Source organism: Nanorana parkeri, unplaced genomic scaffold (assembly GCF_000935625.1).
Source record: "Nanorana parkeri isolate BGI_ZX_2015 unplaced genomic scaffold, ASM93562v1 scaffold226, whole genome shotgun sequence".
Classification (NCBI taxonomy): domain Eukaryota; kingdom Metazoa; phylum Chordata; class Amphibia; order Anura; family Dicroglossidae; genus Nanorana; species Nanorana parkeri.
The window spans coordinates 245,954-266,555 of record NW_017306494.1 but is presented as its reverse complement, the minus strand read 5'-3'; the positions used below and the strand labels follow the sequence as shown (position 1 = coordinate 266,555).

Here is a 20,602-nt window from a genome sequence, read left to right as displayed (position 1 = left end):
ACAAAAGCTACAGACTCACCAGACCTGGTTGGCATATCAGTGTAGATCCACTTGGGAGACAGCGAATAGCAATTGAAGTAGCAGATGAGCAAGGATGAGCACAGATCCTCAACAGGAGAGACACCGCTCATGCTCCTGAAGGCCTTAGGTTCCAGGAAACTTCAAGAGCCGTCCTCGGTCCTGGGTCTCTTCCTCTGACAGCAACATAGGCCTCCCGCATGTTAAATGCCTCAGGGAAACATTTCCGTCACACCAGCCTATGCCCACCCCCAATCCTTAGGCCTAGCTTCGGGGCAGCCTCAACAGCACCCAGCCCTAATCCATGGCTGGTCCTGGCTAGTCTGAGCACATGGCAAATCCCTCCAGTATATCCCAGCATGCACCACTGGTTGAGAGAAACTCAGTGATTGGCTGCTGTACTGTACATACACTACAGTGTGATTGGCTGTCGCACAATATGACAGAGTCACACTCCCCAGGGGGATAGAGTCAATGCCAGACACCTGGAATTAACCAAATAAATGCCACTATAATCCAGCCAGGCTGACTAAGTGTATGCCATGTCCAGGGACACTGCTCTTTCCTTTAAAATGTAATTTTTTAAATTATGGTGGATAGTACAGTTCTCACTATACTTCCGGGCCACTGCGGATATAAGAGCTGCGGCTCTCCTACTTGGAAGCACTAGGGTCATATATCTGCCCCTGGCTTCCCTTGGCCGTTTACAGTATGCCATGTATACTGGGATTCCTTCACAGAATACATTGTCACAGGTCGGCTAGAACTATGAGGTGAGTGAAAAGCACTCACCTCATATGCAGTGATCCTGGAAGTGGCATACACCTCAGTAAAAGTAACTTTTTTTTACACAGCACAAATTACTGAAAGCCGTTTGCTGGAGTTCCACTTTTACTTTTAGGCATTTTAATTGTCTGTTTAGCTGTTCACTGAAGTTGTGCTTTAATTTTGAAATTCTTTAGAACATTAGAACAGGGGTAGCCAAACTCCGGCCCTCCAGCTGTGGTGGAACTACAAATCCCATGAGGTATTGCAAGATTCTTGCAGCCACAGACATGACTCCTGGAGAGAGATGCATCATGGGATTTGTAGTTTCACCACAGCTGGAGGGCCGGAGTTTGGCTACCCCTGCTTTAGAATTTATTTAATGTTCATAATATTTTACTCCTATTTCTCTTTGTAGTTGTCAACTATTGCGCCTTGGGTACCCATGGCTGTCAGCACGAGTGTGTGAATGCTAACGACTCGTACGTCTGTCAGTGTCGCCCTGGGTTTATCTTGAATCCAGATAAGAACACTTGTCGCAGTAAGCACAATCTCGCCATCCCTTATTTATATTGCGCTCTTGTCTCTTCTGCCTAATTCTTGTGTTAGATCTTCAAAGTCAGCTTAAAATGTATAACAGTGCTGACATTTACAGTATTTGCTCGTTCTGTCTTCTAATGTAAGTCACTTAATCACACTAATTCCACCTAGTTGGAAACAATGTTTTAATTTAGAAATAGGAGTCTGTCGCTGTATAGTGTCATTGTATGAGTAGATTGCACTGGAAGAATCTATTAGACTGATTTCTAGAGCAGCCAACACGACATTACAAGACTTTTCTACAAGTGACAGGGATCTTTCTGAGCTGAATGGATACATTATTAAAGAACCCCAGGCACATGAAGAAACCTCTAGTTGTCTCCGTGTTCTCATTTCCAGGACTAGTCCTCGGTTTCAGATAATTACTCCTGCAATTTCAAAAGTCACTGGCTTTGGGCAGTGAAAAAAATCCCCGTTTTATGCAGTTAATGTGTGTTGCCTTTTTGCTATCTATATATTTATATTATTTAGATTTGTGTTACTTTTTTATATTGAAGGACAAGCCAGAAATGTTTTTTTAGAGTGAGTAGGATTTTAATTCCTTTTGAGTTTCTACTGCTATCTGGTGGCCCGTCAACGAGATTCATCCTTACTTTTTATCCTGCTGACAACGGTTTCCCCAGAATAAAAATTCTGACAGGGCTTAAAGCCTTCCCATACTCTATTTAAAAAAAAATTGTTTCTGTGTTGCTGTTAAAGAGTCTCCCATACCTCCCAACTGCCCCAATTCCCGCAGGGCTGTCCTGGTATTTATATATTGCAGGTATCTATATAGCGCCGACAATTTATGCAGCACATACTGCACATTCACATCAGTCCCTGCCCTTAAGGACCTTACAATCTAAGGTTCCTATTAGTGGCATAACAATAGCCATAGCAGCCCATGCGGCTGCTATGGGGCCTGGCGGTGGAATTAGGCCCATTAAGGATAGCAGAAGTTGCTGTTGATACTGACCCTGTAACTCAAGTGACATTTCCAATCAAGAAGAGCAGACATTAGATGTACAGGAGACAGTGCAGACAGCTCTCCTGCTACCTGACTTTAATATCTTGGACAATAGGAAGGTCACCAAGGGGCCCCATGAAAATTTTGCTATCGGGCCTCATGATCTACAGTTACGCCCTTAGTCCCTGTTGCACACACATACAGTGGCAATTTTTAGAGAGGAGCCAATTAACCTTCCAGCATGTCTTTGAAATGTGGGAGGAAACCGGAGTACAAGTACAAGGAGAACATGCAAACTCCTTGCAGGTAGGAGATTAAAACAGGGACCCCAGTGCTGCAAGGCAGAAGTGCTAACCACTAAGCCACCCCATTTGCTGGTACTGGGTGTTGGAACGCTGGTATCTGATCAACACAAGTACAGGAGGGTAGGGAAAACCTATTCTTACTTCCTGATTATGGTCAAGTAACGTTAACATCAAGCCACAAGGAAAGTCTGGGGTAGACTTCTGTTTGTAACACTGACGCACCATCACCAAAAACAATTGATCTGACAGGGTGTATTCATTGAAATACTGATTGCTTCCTCTGTATATAGGTGACAGGTACATCTTAAGCATTCATATGCAAAATAATTGCACATTTAGACAGCAAAACAGGAATAAGGAAAATAGACACACCACGGTTGTAAATGAGGTTATAGCGGTTAGGCTGAATGACTTCTAATATGGTTAAAATTGTAGTTTATTAATTCTTATTAAAATCATACATTCCATTCCAATATTGTAGCCGTGCTAAACCATATAAGCATCCAATCAAATTGATGTAACTGGTTGTTGGAAGATTGGAACACTTATGTATATATTGTATATAATGATGCTACTGTTTTTTTAACAATATAGAGGATCCTCCCTCCTCGTGAAGAAGTTATTACAGCGAAACGCATCAAGCCTTACTGACAATTAAAGTACTGTCAAGTTCCAGAGTTTAGACTGATATTGATGCTGGAACACAAATTAAGTGATTGAGATATGTATATTCAACTTTGAAATTTATATACAGTCTGGGTATGAGTATATGGGAGGTTCAATTATTTGTGCAAAAGTAACACTTTTTATTTGTAAATTGAATATGAATAAACTATGATTTTAACCTTATTACAGGTCATTTGTCCTACCATGATAGCCCCATTTACTACTTTGGTGTGTCTATTATATTTAATGTTGGTATAGCAAGCCTAGAGCCCCTACCCGGGACTTGATCAAAACATGAATAAGTCGATTTAAAGGGGGTCTAATACGAGGCCTGAATGTCAAGGAGGGGCCACTGATGCCCCTAATGTCAGGGTTTCTTTCCCCTCCCAATTACCTATAACACCAGGTATTTTCCTCCCAATGACCTATAACATCAGGTATTTTCCTCCCAATGACCTATAACACCAGATATTTTCCTCCCAATGACCTATAACTTCAGGTATTTTCCTCCCAATGACCTTATAACACCAGTTTGCCCTCTTTGCTACTGGTATTTACATTCCCCATGGTCTGCCAAAGCTTCCTTCCAGAGCCACAGAAAAACAATGCTCCTCACTCCCAACTTTTTTCTATCTAAAATTCCCCCTTATCAAACCTCCCTATTTTTTATTGGACATGTAATGGCAATGAGGCTACAGTATTAATTGGTGCAGTCCAACCACTAAAGCACCCTACATCGTGTTATTATTCTAATCAGGACAAAGATATTAGCATCCAGGGGTACAGACATTTACAGGGTTATTCACTAAAGGGTGAAGGGTTTGGAGAAGGCAGGAGAAGTGAACAATCTAGGACAACATAGCTGAACTGGAAAGTGAGCTGAATTGGAGAATTTTTCCAGAATCCTTCCAAATTTTTCCAAATCAGCTATGTTGTCCTAGATTGTTCACTTCTCCTGCCTTCTCCAAACTCTTCACCCTTTAGTGAATAACCCTGTTAATGTCTATGCTCTGCCTTCCAGAACCCTTCTGGATGCTATCAATAGTAATATGCAGCAGGGGAAAACCCACCACAGGTCATTATTACATATAAGCACACTTGGCTTTGCTAGTCTAATGCACACACCGTTTGGTCAAGAACTTTTGGACTGGCTCCTTCAACACTTGTGGATTGCGAAAATTGACTTTTGTTGAGCTGGAGGTGCTAACAAAACTACCTATGGGTCAAATTTTGGCAGGGGGGCCTGTTTTAGATATGCACGTCAAAGTGATTTTTGATTTTTTTTTAATCAAGAAGATTTTTATTTTCATTTTGTCGTACAATACACTGCAGGATACGAGAGGTGCATACATTTATGAGAGTTGACATGACTTACGTACAAAAGCCCCAATTACAACAACAGCCTTCGTATTTCCCAGGGGGCACTTTACAGTGATTGTGTGATTAACGATTGCCTATAAACATTTAAGAAAAATTAAACTAGAACAATCAATGAACATCGTATGTGATGAATTTATCAGGTTGGCGAATGTATGGGGCCGTGTACTACCCGTACACCGCCCACGTCATGCCTTGGGGAGAGGAAAGGATCAGAAAGTGGGAGGGAGGGGGAGGATAGCATTCAGCGCTACTGCGTAGGGGGATAAGGGAGATTTGGGAGGAATTCAATTCTGCTGAGAGGGCATGTGGAAGGGTATCCTCACCATGGAATCAGAGCGTCAGTAACCTAGCATCAAACGAGTTAGCCTGTAGATGTTGAATCCAGGGGTCCCAGATCATTTCGAAACGAGGGACTCTATCGTTCAGCCGTGCTGTGATACGTTCATTGGTAAAGAACCAGTGAAGTCGGCGTTCCAGTTCCGCAAAAGGAACTGTGGCGGATTGCCATGACTTCGCCACTATCTGCTTAGCTGCCGTTAGTCCATGAAGCAGGAACTTGTGCTGTTTAGCAAGTGATGAGTTTTTTTATGTATAATGATATAATTTGTCACTCCTAGTGACATTCTTATCTCACTGATAAGGTCTGTCTTACTGAATAGAACATACTTTCTGTAGTCTCTGATAGAGCCAGTTATTCACAATGCACATGGTAGCCCGAGACCTTGTCAACTGTGCCTAAACCAAAGGTGCTATGATGGTGCTCAGAGCAGCAATTCTACTCAAGTAGGGACTTTCTTACTAGAAATATAATGTGATTTAATAATGCTGCCCTGTTGATTCTTGTGAAGTGTGAATAATAATTAAAACCTGTTTTTAATATCTTCGTCTGATGTATGTCCAGTACGTAACTGATGTATACATGTCTATTATGCCTAGGACCAGATTACTGTGCCTTGGCAGAACATGGATGTCAACACGAGTGTGTTAATACCGATGATTCCCATTACTGCAGATGTCGGCAAGGGTTTACACTAAATCCGGACAAAAAGAAGTGCACAAGTAAGCTCCAGTCTTCATTCAAGGGTTTCGTTTTGATTTCAGACTTGGTTAAAATATTGTACTGACAATGTAGTTCTGAGATGGATCTAACATAGGGTGAGGTCTGTTATGTACCATCTGGGAATTTTGCCAAGTGTGCAATACAAGCTCCATTGCATACAAGGCTTTAGCTGCATCATACCTGATCACCATACATGTTACAGTTTGACTGTACAATCTCTTTACAATCAACTTTAGATCTACCAAATCTATGTAATATGAGGGCCTACCTGCACTATCCAATCAATTTGTATTCAGTCAGTCAGGTCCTTGCACTACAGTACATACTTGTTGGCAGGGCTTGATTTCCCACAAGACTAAACCGAGGCCCGGCCTTGGGGCAGCAGGGATTAGAGGGGCAGCAGGGGTGTGGAATACCTATCTCCCGACACCCGGGACATGCTGTTCCGGGAGCCAGGCAGGTAGTTGTTTGCTACATTTAGCCCTGCTGTAGGCAAGCCGCATGTTTTGCACAAGTGATCTCGGGGATGTCACCAAGAACACTTGTATGCAGCCTGCATACAGGGGGGGCGCATTTAGGAACCTGCATTGGGGCAGCAGAGAGAGTAAATCCTGCCCTGCTTGTTGGTAGATTTAACCCTTTCGCTGCCAAGCCCTCCGGAACATTTTTCAAATCTTTGTATAGTCAGATTATAACATGTATGGTGACCCTAAGAGGGACCTCAGCTGGGCTACGTAACCGAGTCCCCGTTCACACCTAGGCACTCAAAGGTGCGTCAAAACACTCAAGACAATGAATCACATTAATTTATATGGCCCCTGTTCACACCTGAGAGTTTTGTCACATGCCGAAAAACGCCTATCACTGGAAAAAGTACATGAGGTACTTTTTGGCAGATTACAGCACTTTTTGGTCTTATAGACTTCAATGGGAAACTTTGTGTGACGAATTGTGCGTCAAAACGCTCAGGTGTGAACAGGGACCATAGAAATGAACAGGATTTCTTGTGTTGAGTGTCTTGATGCGCTTAGCTTTGAGCGACTGCCTACGTGTGAACGGAGCCTAAAGTAGCTTTTTTTACTCATATTACAAGCTCATGCAACCATGATCTTGTATAGATATGGTGCCCAGGGTCCTTTTTAAATCTGCAGCTTTCATTAAAATAATACCCAGTGATACTGCTATGAAGGTCCTTGTCCAGAAACTTTCTGTTTTAGCTGTTCCCTGCCAATATTTATAAGTCTCGAGGGCTGCTGTGCAAAAAAAAAGAACAACTTTCATCAAATGAATATTGGATGTATAAGGCTATGTTCTTTCTCAGTATTCAACCTGTAAAGTGTGAAACCCACAAAAAAAGTGTACATATCTTATGTTCAAAGTATTAAGCTTTAAAAATGCTGTGTGCTTAAAGTCTGTCTCCACACTGCAAGGGTAACTGCTTGTTTTAGCCTAGGGGTATTATGTAAAGGACTTTTACATGCCTGATCTCCACTCCCAAGACTCCAAGACCAGCGCCTGCTGCCTCTTCCCCCTTTATAACCTGGCAGGCAGAGGCGTTCTGATGTCATCATGTCTAGTGCAGAGCCCATAGCCCTGAGGACACCGAGGACGACAAGTCAGAAGAGGGGACAGAAATGAGCTCCGACTGCCGAGGCAGTGGGGATCAGGCAAGTAAAAGTCCTGAACACAATACCCCTAGACTTTAAGGAGCAGTTAACACTTGCAGTGCATGAGGTAGCCCCAGTGTCGGGGCAGTTTTTTATCCCCAGAGATAGGCTTTAATTTCATGCACAAAAGAAAAACACATTTTCTATAAATCTCAAAACACACTCAAGGATCCCCTAAATATTAAAATGGCAAAGGGCTCCATACTGCAGTACAAAGAAAAGAAATGTTATAAATGCGTATCAATAAATAAATTGCAAATACGGTAAATATGCAAATGAGTGTCTACAATGTATCAAATAAGTCCTTTCAAAGAGAATACAATTAACCCCTTGCCACCAGCCCTTTAAAAGTTACTTAAAGCTGAACTCCGAGCAGAAATTTTATTAACCCTTGCACTGGGGCTACCGCTGCACTGCAAGGGTTAACTGTTCGTTTTTGCCTAGGGTCGGGAAAAAAAAGTTATACTCAGGTATGTCCTTCGGGTCCTCATGTCCAACACACTGTATTGGACGTGATGAATTGAGGATTCCTAGACTGTTGCAGTGGAGGGGGAGAGAGGCTCCAGGGACCGGTCTAAGAGGAGGATTGAGTGAGTATAACTTTATTTTTTTTGACCCTAGGCAAAAACAACCAGTTAACCCTTATAGCCCACCCTGAGAAATACCATTCAGCCATTGCTGGAATGCATGTAGACCAGGCGTGGCTGCATGAGATCAGCAGCGCTGAGATGCTGGAAAAAAAAATTGAAAGCAACAAAAACAGGCTGGCAATTGATTGTGATACACAGCGCTTTAGCAATCTAAATGTCAACCAGTTAGGTCTTACATCTTCTTGTTCTCATTCCAGAGATTGACTACTGTGCACAGGGCAACCACGGATGTGAACACGAATGTGTCACTACAGACAGCTCATTCATATGTAAATGTCGGAAAGGCTTCGCTCTGAACCGCAATGGGAAAACATGCAGAAGTAAGTTACCATAAGAAGATGATATCTCTTGAAGGGTGAGAAACAGGGCCAAGAAAAGTGATGATTAAAGGAAAACACAAGTCAAGTCACACCAGTAGGGCTCCAATGTATATATAAACATTGTGATGCTGATATGTTACAGCTGTCTTTCCTTAGTACATGAGATGATGGGTGAGGCGCATGTAATGGTGTACTGTGAGCCTTCTACAGTCCCAGATGTACAGCACTTTTCTTGTACGTTGAATGATTTAAAGCTTGTTCTTTATCCATCTCATTAGAATCAATTTATCATTGCTTTTGGGAATAAGTACAACATTTTACAGGAAAAGGAATCCCGGGGTGATGTTAGCAAATGCCTGCAGATTATAGTAAAACAAAATAATTTGGCTATGTTACAATTAATTACGTTGTCTGTGGTCTATGACTGCTTACATCAGCCACTTAAGGTGCCCATACACCTTACGATTATCGGACGAAACTTTTCGTCCGATGATCGAACCATCGTACGATTTTCGTACGACGGCCCCATCCTGCCCCGATTATCGAAAGGTTCAATCAGCGGTAGTTAAAAAAAAAACACCTGAATATACTGAATGAGCAGGTTTTTCTATCAATGGATTTTTTCCTAGATGGCAATACCAGGATTCATCAGGCTCAAATTGTGTAAGAGTGGTTCGGGGAGCATGAGGCATCATTTTCACATATGGATTGGCCACCACAGGGTACAGACATTTACCCACTGGTCCGACTCTCCCATCATCACTACAAAAACGTGGTGCAAAATGAATGTAACTCTGGATGGAAATAAATGTTGTGATATTGCATAAGCTTATTGAAGCGGTGCAACGGCAAATGAATGCCGTAATCAAAGCTAAAGGCGGTCCAACCAAATACTAGAGTGTGTGACTTTTTTGGGGGATAGTCAAAAAAAAAGTCTAAATACGCAGTTAAAATACATAGATAAGAATTGTTTTAGCTGCCAAATGATTATGCCAGACAGCACCTCCACTGTAGCAGCAGCAGCAGCAGCACACCTAGCACACCTAGAATAAACTACCCAGCTTTCTGATTGGGCAATTAAGGAGCAGCAGGGATGTGATGAATCATCCTGCTGTTCACCTGGCCCTCCCTTCTGTAGAGGAGATTACAGGAATCTGATATTAGATACTTACATAGCTGCATTTAAAGTGTATCTCTAGCCATAACCATTTTTTTTAAGTTTTGAATAGAATGGGGAAGGGATAGGCCATATATACAATATTTTTATTGCTGTCACCATTGGGAAGAGTCACTCCTCCATTCGTAATGGTGACCACTTGCCACAAACAAAAAAAGTAAGAAGAAATCCAGAATTTTTGTGTTGGTCCCAGAACAAGAGGTGAGGGAAAATCTTCCAATGGGGATACCTGTTTCGGGACAAATGTCTGAAATAGGACTTCCCCTCACTTTGGGATATTTCTTTTAACTTTCTGTTGTGGCCCTGATCGCTGCTGTAGTGATCTGTTGCTGGCTGATTGCAACCATAAATAGATTACTATTAGAAGTGATCTGCTGCTGCATGTGAGATTTCAGTGACTGGGTTTAGATCTACTTTAAAGCAAATGTTTGTGGGGTTTTCTAGATAAACAGGTAAAAAGAGATCAGAGTATATTGGATTTAATCCTAATAATCTTATCAAGATGAGTTCATGTTTTAAAAACTTTGTTTCTGTGAATCATTTTACCTTACTTACATACAGGGACTTTGATTCCTACATTTCAATACTACACAATGGTTGTGCTCTATAGCTGCTTCACACAATGCAGGTCTGTGAATTGGCCATGTTAGAGCCCATTTACACCAGGTTACCGCGCTGATTTCAAAAGGGAGGTTGTGGGAGTTTTTAATTGCGTTTCATCGATGAAACGCAATTAAAAACGCCCAAAACCACGCTGATCAGCTCAGTTCCATTAAGAGCTGTATGGAAACCGCACTGATCAGCGTGGCAAAAATAGTGTAGGGAGCAGTTCGGGCGGGGGGCCCCGCGGTCGCATGTACGGTCCCTATAACAATGTATGGCGGATCATACCGCCCTGGTGTGAACGGGGCCTTAACCCTTTTCGCTGCCAAGGACGTATGGCATACGGACCTACAAAAGTGCTTCCAGCTGGCCAGGTCAGTATGCCATACGGACCTGTCAGCCAATTTTTTTTTTTTAGTTTTGGGCAGAGTGAGGGTCATAGCCCCTGCCAGCTTTTTTGCCCTCTGTGTCCCATTGAGAGATTCCCCTCACTTCCTGTCCGATAGACACAACAGAAAGTGTGAGGAAATTCCTTCAAAGAGAGAGAAATCCCTGGTGGTCAGCAGGGTCACCAGAACTAGTGTCCCCATTGGAGGACTTCCCATCTGTTTCTGTTCTAGTGATGACCCAAAATTTGGGATTTGCCATCACATTTAGTCCCAGTGACAATGGTCACCAGCACAAACAGACGTTTTAACACTTCCCACTTTATCCACAACTTAAAAAAAAGTTTTGGCTTTAGGAAGTAGAGTGATAGCACCGATCGACTGAGAACTCCCTCTAGTAGCTAAATTATAATTGTCTACTAAAAAAAAAAGAATATGAGGAGATGATTTTTAAAGTCAGTCAGCCATAAGGACACATGCAAGGGTCACAGTGTATCTATAGACATACAACCATTCCCAGATATACCTGGCATCGGCCAGTCTCGGTGACCATTATTTCTTGCCTATGGGTGGCTTAACATAAAATCCTTTGTGAAATGAAAACCTTCTTTCAAAAGGCGGAGGTATTTGTACTGTGTGTGTGTTTGTGCTCGTTCCGCTTATTCTATCAGAAATGCTAATTTATTGCAACTGGCTCGCTTTAATATTGCATCTCCAGTGAATTTATTACAGTCAGAATGGTGTCATAAATCAAGTGATTCTTTAATCTGAAATCAGTTAAATGAGACCAGGCGTAATTGTAAGCCAAAACCGAGAGGAGCAATTCTGGAATAAACAGATGCCGCGTGGTTTTCACAAAACAGCTGTTGTCTTGAGCTGGGATTCTACTAGTAAGAAATGTTTCCAAGGGAACGCAGTATGAAGCCGTTCCTGCCGCCACTTAATGTTTACTAATGCATGATTCGTTCACGGTGAAGCGCTCATGCAAAGTTTAGCTCAATACAGATCAGAGATAAACATGTGTTGAGGATGTTGTCAAGCAGCCAGCGCACATTTTGTACAAAGCAAACTTTAACTGCTTGCAGCTGGCGCCATTAACAAGTCTCAAGTTGGTCTGGTTAATGTTTTATATTATTTAAAGGAAATCTATGGAAGAAAAAGAAATATGGAACTGCCCATTGCTGACCTCTCATTCTGAAAATGTTAGCTGCCTTGCTGGAATTGTGGTCCAGGGGCTTTAGCGCTTTCTGGGTTGCTCAGTCAGAATAAGGCTGGCCATACACTGCTGGAGTTTTGTCCAAGTTCTGCTGACTCAACTAAAACTGACCTATGTGTTGCCCCATTTCCACCCCTCCATTCGACAAGAGTACATTTTTCAATCAATTTTCATTGAAGGCCTCAGTCCAAAAATTCTCGACCAAACAGTGACTGCAGTCAATCAACATACCCACCCCTGTCAGAATACAATGGCCCGGTGGGGGGAATTCCATGTTTAGCTTTTTTGTTGTTCAGGCCATGGGAAAAGCAAATAGTGTATAGCCAGCCTTAGTATGTTGTTAAGGAGTTATCACTTCACTTTGATTTCCCAATCAGGAGGCTTGTTAATCCGCAGGCTTGTTCTGGGTCACTGCCTTGGAAAAGATTGCTGAGTCAACATTACAGCCAGGTAATTAGCATTTTCAGAAGCAGATAAGCAAATGAGCATCTCTATTTATCACAGTACAAGTTTCCATTATGGACCTTTTACACTTACACAAATGTTTTGTCAATGTGTTTCATTGCCACATGTCGGCTCGAACTATGAGGATGAGTGATTTTCACTCACCTCATAGTTCTCCTTTAATTTCAACCCCTTGTAATCACTGTATAAGAGATGGGGGGACAGCACTAGTAGTCAGGTGTCTTGCACTGTCAATTCTGTCCAAAATAGTCCTACATTGTGTTGCCCATTTATTTTTAAAGGGTTCTCAATGTGCGGCAATGGACCACAAAAATCCATAATTTTTTTCCAGCATGGTGCAAGGCAGTGCATGCGTTCTTCAGTGTGTGCTGGGAGGCTGGAAGGTTTGTCTTGGCCTTGTGATGCGTGTTGGGATGCCATTACAAATTATTGAAAATGCACATACATGGCATGCCGTTGTACTATGTATTAACATGCATGATACAGGTGGCACAACACATGCACAAAACTGAAACTGTGCCTTTAGAGTTCCTTGACAGTTAAAAGTAGCTCTCAAGCAACCAGAAACTACAGTTATCCGGCATCTACCAATCCCCATGGGTGTAGCATAACTGGGAGTTTACTGTATTGGTTTTGGGTGACCTAATCTTTAATTATGTTTCAAGAAAAGTTATGAGAAACATTGTCACTGTCTCATGTTCTGCATGGCTATAAGGCTGAGTGCAGCAATGGAATCTGGGAATTATCCAGCTGTTACAAGACCTGTAGAGCAATGCAGCCATTGAGTGCTGTAATCGCTGACCTGCTGCACTCCCCCATAGAGAGCTGTCGGGATCTGATCTAGTGTAGTACAGGGCCCCTCTACTTCTTGTATGGAGTGCAGAGCACAGTGACATTCCTAATTCATAGCTGCCTTTACATGACAGGTTCATTGTCTCACAAATAACCTCGAAGGTCCCTTAGAGAGTTCAAGCCTGGTATTGTTTACGTAGAAATCAAGCAAGTAGTTCCATTGTTCCCCTCGAATTCCAATAAAGGAAATCTGCTCAGAATAAGTTTCCTGCATTTTACTGTGATTTGATTAGAAAAAAAAAGGAAACCTGCACTGAGGAAGTATGGAGACTGTCATCACTGTCATGTCAATGGCTTCAGCGCTTTCTGACTCACTGACCTAAAACTGATTAGGAGCTCTGACTTCATGCCAACCTTCTAATCTACATGGTTGTTCCGGGTCAGTGACGGAGGAAAAGAGTTAAGCTGGCCATACACTGTCATATTTTCTTTGTTCAACCTGTGGGAAGAACGAAGAAAATATTACAGATTCCTCCATTTAAGGAGAACTATGGGGTTAAGTCTTTTCCCCATAGTTCTCCTTAGGGTAACGGGAGGACACAAACTAGCGTTCTCCCATCACCCTAAGCTCAGTATACCGCGAGCTGTAGCCCCTCCCCTGTCACGGCAGAGAGCCGTGACAGGATCATGAGGTGAGCGAATGCCGGTATGTGTTCGCTCACCTCCCGATATACTGAGCCGACCTGTGACAGTCTCATTGTCACAGGTTGGCTAGAACTATGAGGTGAGTGGAAAGCACTCACCTCATAGTTCTCCTTTAATGCTTACGAGCGTTGATCGAGGAATCCTCCGTTGTCTTTATTGTTTTCTGACAGCAGTTGCCGGCCGCTGTCATAATACCTGAACAGAGCGACTAATATTAAACCTTAGTCCTTAACCCACATGTGTCAAAGGCCACCAGGCCATTTCCTAGACTTCTAATTTCAGATCTAGGTATTAAGTTATTACTAAAACCAGTGATAATCGAATGCAGAGGAAATTATGATAAAGATTAGATACATTTATATAGTCTTACAGATACCTTTGAGGGCAACCATAATGTTGATGCGGCCCACAATTAGATTGAGTTTGACACCCCTGCCTTAACCCCCAAAAAAATAGCAATTAACCCCTGCAGTGTGGGGGGCACACACATGGCAAAGGTAGTTTGTTTTTAAATTCAACTTTAAACTACCGTAGTTTATCCATCTCTCATTAATTTTTATCTGCATTAGTATCAATGTATCCGTTTAACCCCTCATTATAGACATATGGCACTAATAAGGTAAGACCATCAGGGTTCTTCATCACACAGTGTAAATAGAGATTGGCTGACTTTCTTTGGGCATGCAGATTTTTGATGTTCCAAAATACATATATACAGCTATACGTGTTCACTGCACACAAGCTAATTATATTTTACGTCTTCCTAGTTTGTGCCCAAAGACTAAGATTGAACACCAGAGAAGAACAGTTTTAACGAGGGTGGAGTATTTGTACAGCTGAAAGGCTCCTGTTTCTCTAGTTAATTATTTCTTAGTTTTATTCTATAAAGGAATGTAAGTAATTTGGATTAAAGCTGAACTCCAGGCAGATATTAAAAACACCCCAACGAATGCAGATATGGATTTAACAAACAGTCATTAAATGCAACTACTATAAAGACCTGAATTTGACTTAAAAGAGAACTATGGAGTAAGTGTTTTTCCCCATAGTTCTCTTAAGAGTCACGGGATGACATATACTAGCGTCCTCCCGTGACCCAAAGCTCAGTATATAGCAAGCTACAGCTCGTGGTATACTGAGACCGCCGCAGCCGGGACGGATCCTGACAATACTGTCTGGATCCACCAAGCTGGGTGAGTGACAGCTGGCTCTGCCTATCTAGAGGCAGAGCCAGCTGGACCCGCCGCCTCCCCCATCTGTTCCTCCAGTCAGCGCTGGAGGATCAGAGTGGGGAGGGGGAGTATCCCTGCAGGGAGCCGTGATTGACAGTCACTGCTCTCTGCAGGGAGATGATTGAGAAGTGAGCGAGCGATGGTATGTGTTCGCTCACTTCCCGATCTATTGAGCCGACGTGTGACAGTTTCATTGTCACATGTCCGCTCGAACTATGAGGATGAGTGATTTTCACTCACCTCATAGTTCCCCTTTAATTTCAACCCCTTGTGATCCTTGTATGGGAAAGGGAGGGGCAGCACTAGTAGTCAGGTGTCCTGCACTGTCAAGTGTGTCCAATCACATACTGAGGGTGGGGAAGTGACCTAGCTGTATTGCTTAACTGCCTCGGAAAAAGTCAGGTCAATGGCCTGCCTGTACTGTATTGTAGGGCGCTGTAAATGTGCTCACAAGGAACATGCTGACAGGATGAAATAGCAGAGAGATGAGTTTGTCAGACTATTGATAACCTTTACTGTCCAATCACATACTGGGGGCAGGGAGCTGACATAGCTGTATTTCTTAGCTGCAGCAGAGAATAGTCAGGTCAGCGACCTGGCTGTACTGTGTGATAAAGCTGTATAAAACACTGGAGGAACAGAAATACAATTCCTTTTGCATCTCCCATATGTGTATTGTAATAGTGTAGTTAGCTGTTTGCCTGGAGTTCAACTTTAAAATGTTCCTGCAAAGATTTATGTTGTTAAGGGTAAATAGAACCATTACTACACTCTGATTGCAATCTGCAGAACTTGGCATGTGTAATTTATGAAGCCTAGATGTTCATTTACGTTAATTTAAGGTTTGGGGATATTTTAGATGTTAAAGGGCCTGTGTTGATGGGCTTTTGTTGACTTCAAATGGGTTCTGCATTCTGATACAAATCTATTGTAATGCAAATCCTACTTGAAGCAGGTCAAATGCAGATCAGAAGGAGGTCAACTGCAAGTCAAATGTAGATCAGAAGGAGGTCAATTGAAAGTCAAATGCTGGACAGAAGGAGGTCAACCACAAGTCAAATGCAGGTTGGAAGGATGTCAACTGCAAGTCAAATGGAGGTCAAATGCTGGTCAGAAGGAGGTCAACCACAAGTCAAATGCAGGTTGGAAGGATGTCAACTGCAAGTCAAATGGAGGTCAAATGCTGGTCAGAAGGAGGTCAACCACAAGTCAAATGCAGGTTGGAAGGATGTCAACTGCAAGTCAAATGGAGGTCAAATGCTGGTCAGAAGGAGGTCAACCACAAGTCAAATGCTGGTCAAAAGGAGGTAAACTGCAAGTCAAATGCTGGTCAGAAGGATGTCAACTGCAAGTCAAATGCTGGTCAGAAGGATGTCAACTGCAAGTCAAATGCTGGTCAGAAGGATGTCAACTGCAAGTCAAATGCTTTGGCAATGGATTCTGAATGATCTCAGAAGCATCTCAAACTGATGCCATCAGCGTAAGCCCAAAGCCCATCGACACTCAAAATATGTTGTAAACCTATAGCAAAGCTGGCCCTAGACCAGTAGAAGATTTTCATTTTGAAAATATTCCAATAGCTTAGTGAGGTCTAGACTACATTTGTTTTTCGGCCTGCTTAATGAGGAGATTGAGGAGCAGGATGGAAAATGTTTCTGGTTTCTTATCTGAATGAAATTAATTGAGGAAAAATTGTAATGTGCATGTGTTACACACAAAAAGAACCTGTTAAATATAGCTGATGAGTGGTGAGTGTGCCAGGAAAACTTTTTGCTATTTTACTGTTTAAAGCCCATTCCATGTGCACCTTACTGCTAAGCTGGTGACGAATTGATGAGTGCGTTTGTCATCTGTTTTGCTTGACTGTTAAATATAGCTGGGACTCCATCCAAGTAATCGGAAAAAAGAAGGTTGTTCCCTGGAGTTCTGATATACCTTGAGTATCCCCTTTAATATTTAATTAATCATTTAAATAGGTCATCAAGGTCATATAACCAAAAGTAGTCAGAACAAAAAGGAGGGTAACAGTGTTTTATCATTATTGTAATAGTGTAGTTAGCTGTTTGCCTGGAGTTCAACTTTAAAATGTTCCTGCAAAGATTTATGTTGTTAAGGGTAAATAGAACCATTACTACACTCTGATTGCAATCTGCAGAACTTGGCATGTGTAATTTATGAAGCCTAGATGTTCATTTACGTTAATTTAAGGTTTGGGGATATTTTAGATGTTAAAGGGCCTGTGTTGATGGGCTTTTGTTGACTTCAAATGGGTTCTGCATTCTGATACAAATCTATTGTAATGCAAATCCTACTTGAAGCAGGTCAAATGCAGATCAGAAGGAGGTCAACTGCAAGTCAAATGTAGATCAGAAGGAGGTCAATTGAAAGTCAAATGCTGGACAGAAGGAGGTCAACCACAAGTCAAATGCAGGTTGGAAGGATGTCAACTGCAAGTCAAATGGAGGTCAAATGCTGGTCAGAAGGAGGTCAACCACAAGTCAAATGCAGGTTGGAAGGATGTCAACTGCAAGTCAAATGGAGGTCAAATGCTGGTCAGAAGGAGGTCAACCACAAGTCAAATGCTGGTCAAAAGGAGGTAAACTGCAAGTCAAATGCTGGTCAGAAGGATGTCAACTGCAAGTCAAATGCTGGTCAGAAGGATGTCAACTGCAAGTCAAATGCTTTGGCAATGGATTCTGAATGATCTCAGAAGCATCTCAAACTGATGCCATCAGCGTAAGCCCAAAGCCCATCGACACTCAAAATATGTTGTAAACCTATAGCAAAGCTGGCCCTAGACCAGTAGAAGATTTTCATTTTGAAAATATTCCAATAGCTTAGTGAGGTCTAGACTACATTTGTTTTTCGGCCTGCTTAATGAGGAGATTGAGGAGCAGGATGGAAAATGTTTCTGGTTTCTTATCTGAATGAAATTAATTGAGGAAAAATTGTAATGTGCATGTGTTACACACAAAAAGAACCTGTTAAATATAGCTGATGAGTGGTGAGTGTGCCAGGAAAACTTTTTGCTATTTTACTGTTTAAAGCCCATTCCATGTGCACCTTACTGCTAAGCTGGTGACGAATTGATGAGTGCGTTTGTCATCTGTTTTGCTTGACTGTTAAATATAGCTGGGACTCCATCCAAGTAATCGGAAAAAAGAAGGTTGTTCCCTGGAGTTCTGATATACCTTGAGTATCCCCTTTAATATTTAATTAATCATTTAAATAGGTCATCAAGGTCATATAACCAAAAGTAGTCAGAACAAAAAGGAGGTTTAAGTTTGTATGAATGAATGGGAGTATGAGTGTCATGAACAACGTTGTTCTTTTAATAGTAATTTGAGAAGTGAATTAACAGACACCGGAAACATTATTTTGTAATCAATAAAGTTTATATTTTTATAAAAATTATAGGTCTCTGTCAATTTAATAACCTTCTTCTACAGTGTTTTCTCTGGTAAAACACTGTTACCCTCCTTTTTGTTCTGACTCCATACAAGTAGCCAGACTGGACGAAAATTGTAAGGGCTTCCCAACAAAATTATTTGACTCAATGATGGCATTGAATGCTCTGATTAACAATGTCATTAACAAAGGTTTAAAACAAAATTCCAACAGTGTATGGTCAGCTTTAGGAGGACACATGCAGAACATGGAAGCAGCTAATTATCTGGAGAGCAGAGAAAGTCCGCTATGTAAAATCAGGTATTTCAGTATTGGTGCATCACCAGTCTCTAACCCAACCCTTGACTCTTGCCCTGTAGCCATGCAGGCCTCTAGATGGTATTGTTCTAAGGATCTGACCAATGTGTCTAGAGCCGCAGGAGTGAATAGCTGAAATAAATGTCAGGTGTGTATCTTGGAAAATCCATCACTAGGCAATCTACTAATGCCAATGGAGAGCTGATCTCATCAGTAATGGGTGTGCAGGCACACAAGCCTTGACAGACAGAACGGGGACCAAAGGGAGTTGCGGCCAGTTTGTTTAAGTGATAGCTAATTAATTTTATAGTCATTGTAGCAGAACATTTAAGCTGCAAGACATTACTACATTATCCCCAATGCCTTCGGATTTTTTCATGCTGATGAAGCTGCCGCAGTGCTGAAGAACACTTTGGTGCTTTATAAATAGGAAGATCTATCAAATAAATGTTAGTTCTCATCTTAGAAGTTATGATAACGGTGGAATGCGAAGTGAGAAATGGCTCATGAGTATAGGTGAGGTGAAGTGTTCTTGAAGGAGCAGAAATCTGGGGTAATTACTAAATAGGCTCATTCACACCATAACGTGCATGCAATTCATGAAAAAACACAGGTGGTTTGGCGACGGCGTGCATTGATACCTGCTGACATCCGGTTTTAGGCAAGCTTCAGTGCATTTTTTGCACTTTGACTTGTGATGATGTGCATTTTATATGTTTTCCCTATTTCCAGTGTTCATCACTTCTTTTTTCCTGTCGATCTCTCTTTCAAGTTTGTTGGGTTTATGTCCATTTCACATGCATGCGTTGCATTTCTCTGCATCTCCCTGCTCAATTGTGATGTGATTGGGGCACGTAGACAGCATTAATTGAGCACAGAAAAACGCTGGTCTCTGCACATGGTTTGAATGAGCCCTAAATGTGCCCTTCTGTATACCTTACAGCTCCTGGAGGTGCATAACAATGTTAAAGTGGACATGACATTATAATAAAAGATCACTCCAAGGGTCTCCTTGCCTTCTCCACCAGGAAGTGCAGACTTCAGGCATTTGATTCTGGTAGACCTGTGGCATTTCGGCTTTCCTGTCTTCTTTCTAGCCAGCTAGACACAGGATGAAGGACTACCGTATATCAGTCTATAGTTGGGCTGACAAGAAGCCCATCAAAGTCTATGCAGCTGAATAGCATATGCACACTACTGTGCCCTCCTGACTAGACAAGATGGGTAGACAAAGCTGGGGAGCTGCAAGTCTGCCAGCTCCAGGAATCAAAGATCTGATCTGAGGTCTTTAGAGGAATCACTTTTATAATTTCAGACCCACTGAAGTAGGTAGCGGAGCACTGTAGTTAAGAAGAATGTAGACTTCTGTATGTAGTCTATATATGTCACTTCTATATGACTCAGTTATCCTGGAATCAGATGATTGAGGAGCTGTGAAACTCTGATCTTCAACACTTAGGGGTGCAACACTCCAGCTGTGGTGAAACTAAAAATCCCATCATGCTTCTGCCTCTGGGAATCATGCTTGTGGCTGCAGGAGTTTTGCAATGCTTAATGTGTCGAGGTTGCCTACCCCTGGGCTAGGTTTTTCCTCCGAGCCTGACTGCCCCTGGCCTACATCTTTTATTCATTGGATTTCAGTTCTTTTAATCATGAAGGCTTAGTATCACATCTGGGCATTGCCTAGGGTGGTCTGCATGTAAATCCAATATGCTTATTAATGCCCACTCCTCCAGACTGACATCCTCCCATAAAGGTATATTGATATTCACATAGCTTCTCTGCAAAGCCAGCCAACTGCTTGCAAAACGGGCTGAGGGCTCTTAAGAGGAGAACTGAGACACTGTGCTGTCAGTTTGCTTTGCTCTTTACTGCAGTTTTCAGAGCACTGCCTGATCCTGTTGGCCATGCCTGACTATCACCTTCAGTTACATTGCCCCCCCC

The 20,602-nt window shown here is 42.2% G+C and overlaps 1 protein-coding gene across 2 annotated transcripts in view; it reads left to right on the top strand.

The window, feature by feature from the left end:
- Positions 1-20,602, top strand: part of MATN2 (matrilin 2) — an 84,789-nt gene that overhangs the window by 32,863 nt on the left and 31,324 nt on the right. For both annotated transcript variants that reach the window (XM_018556166.1, XM_018556167.1), the window contains 3 exons: positions 1,202-1,324; positions 5,617-5,739; positions 8,255-8,377. In XM_018556166.1, the coding sequence (XP_018411668.1) occupies positions 1,202-1,324; positions 5,617-5,739; positions 8,255-8,377 (369 nt within the window). The remainder of the gene's footprint in view (positions 1-1,201; positions 1,325-5,616; positions 5,740-8,254; positions 8,378-20,602) is intronic.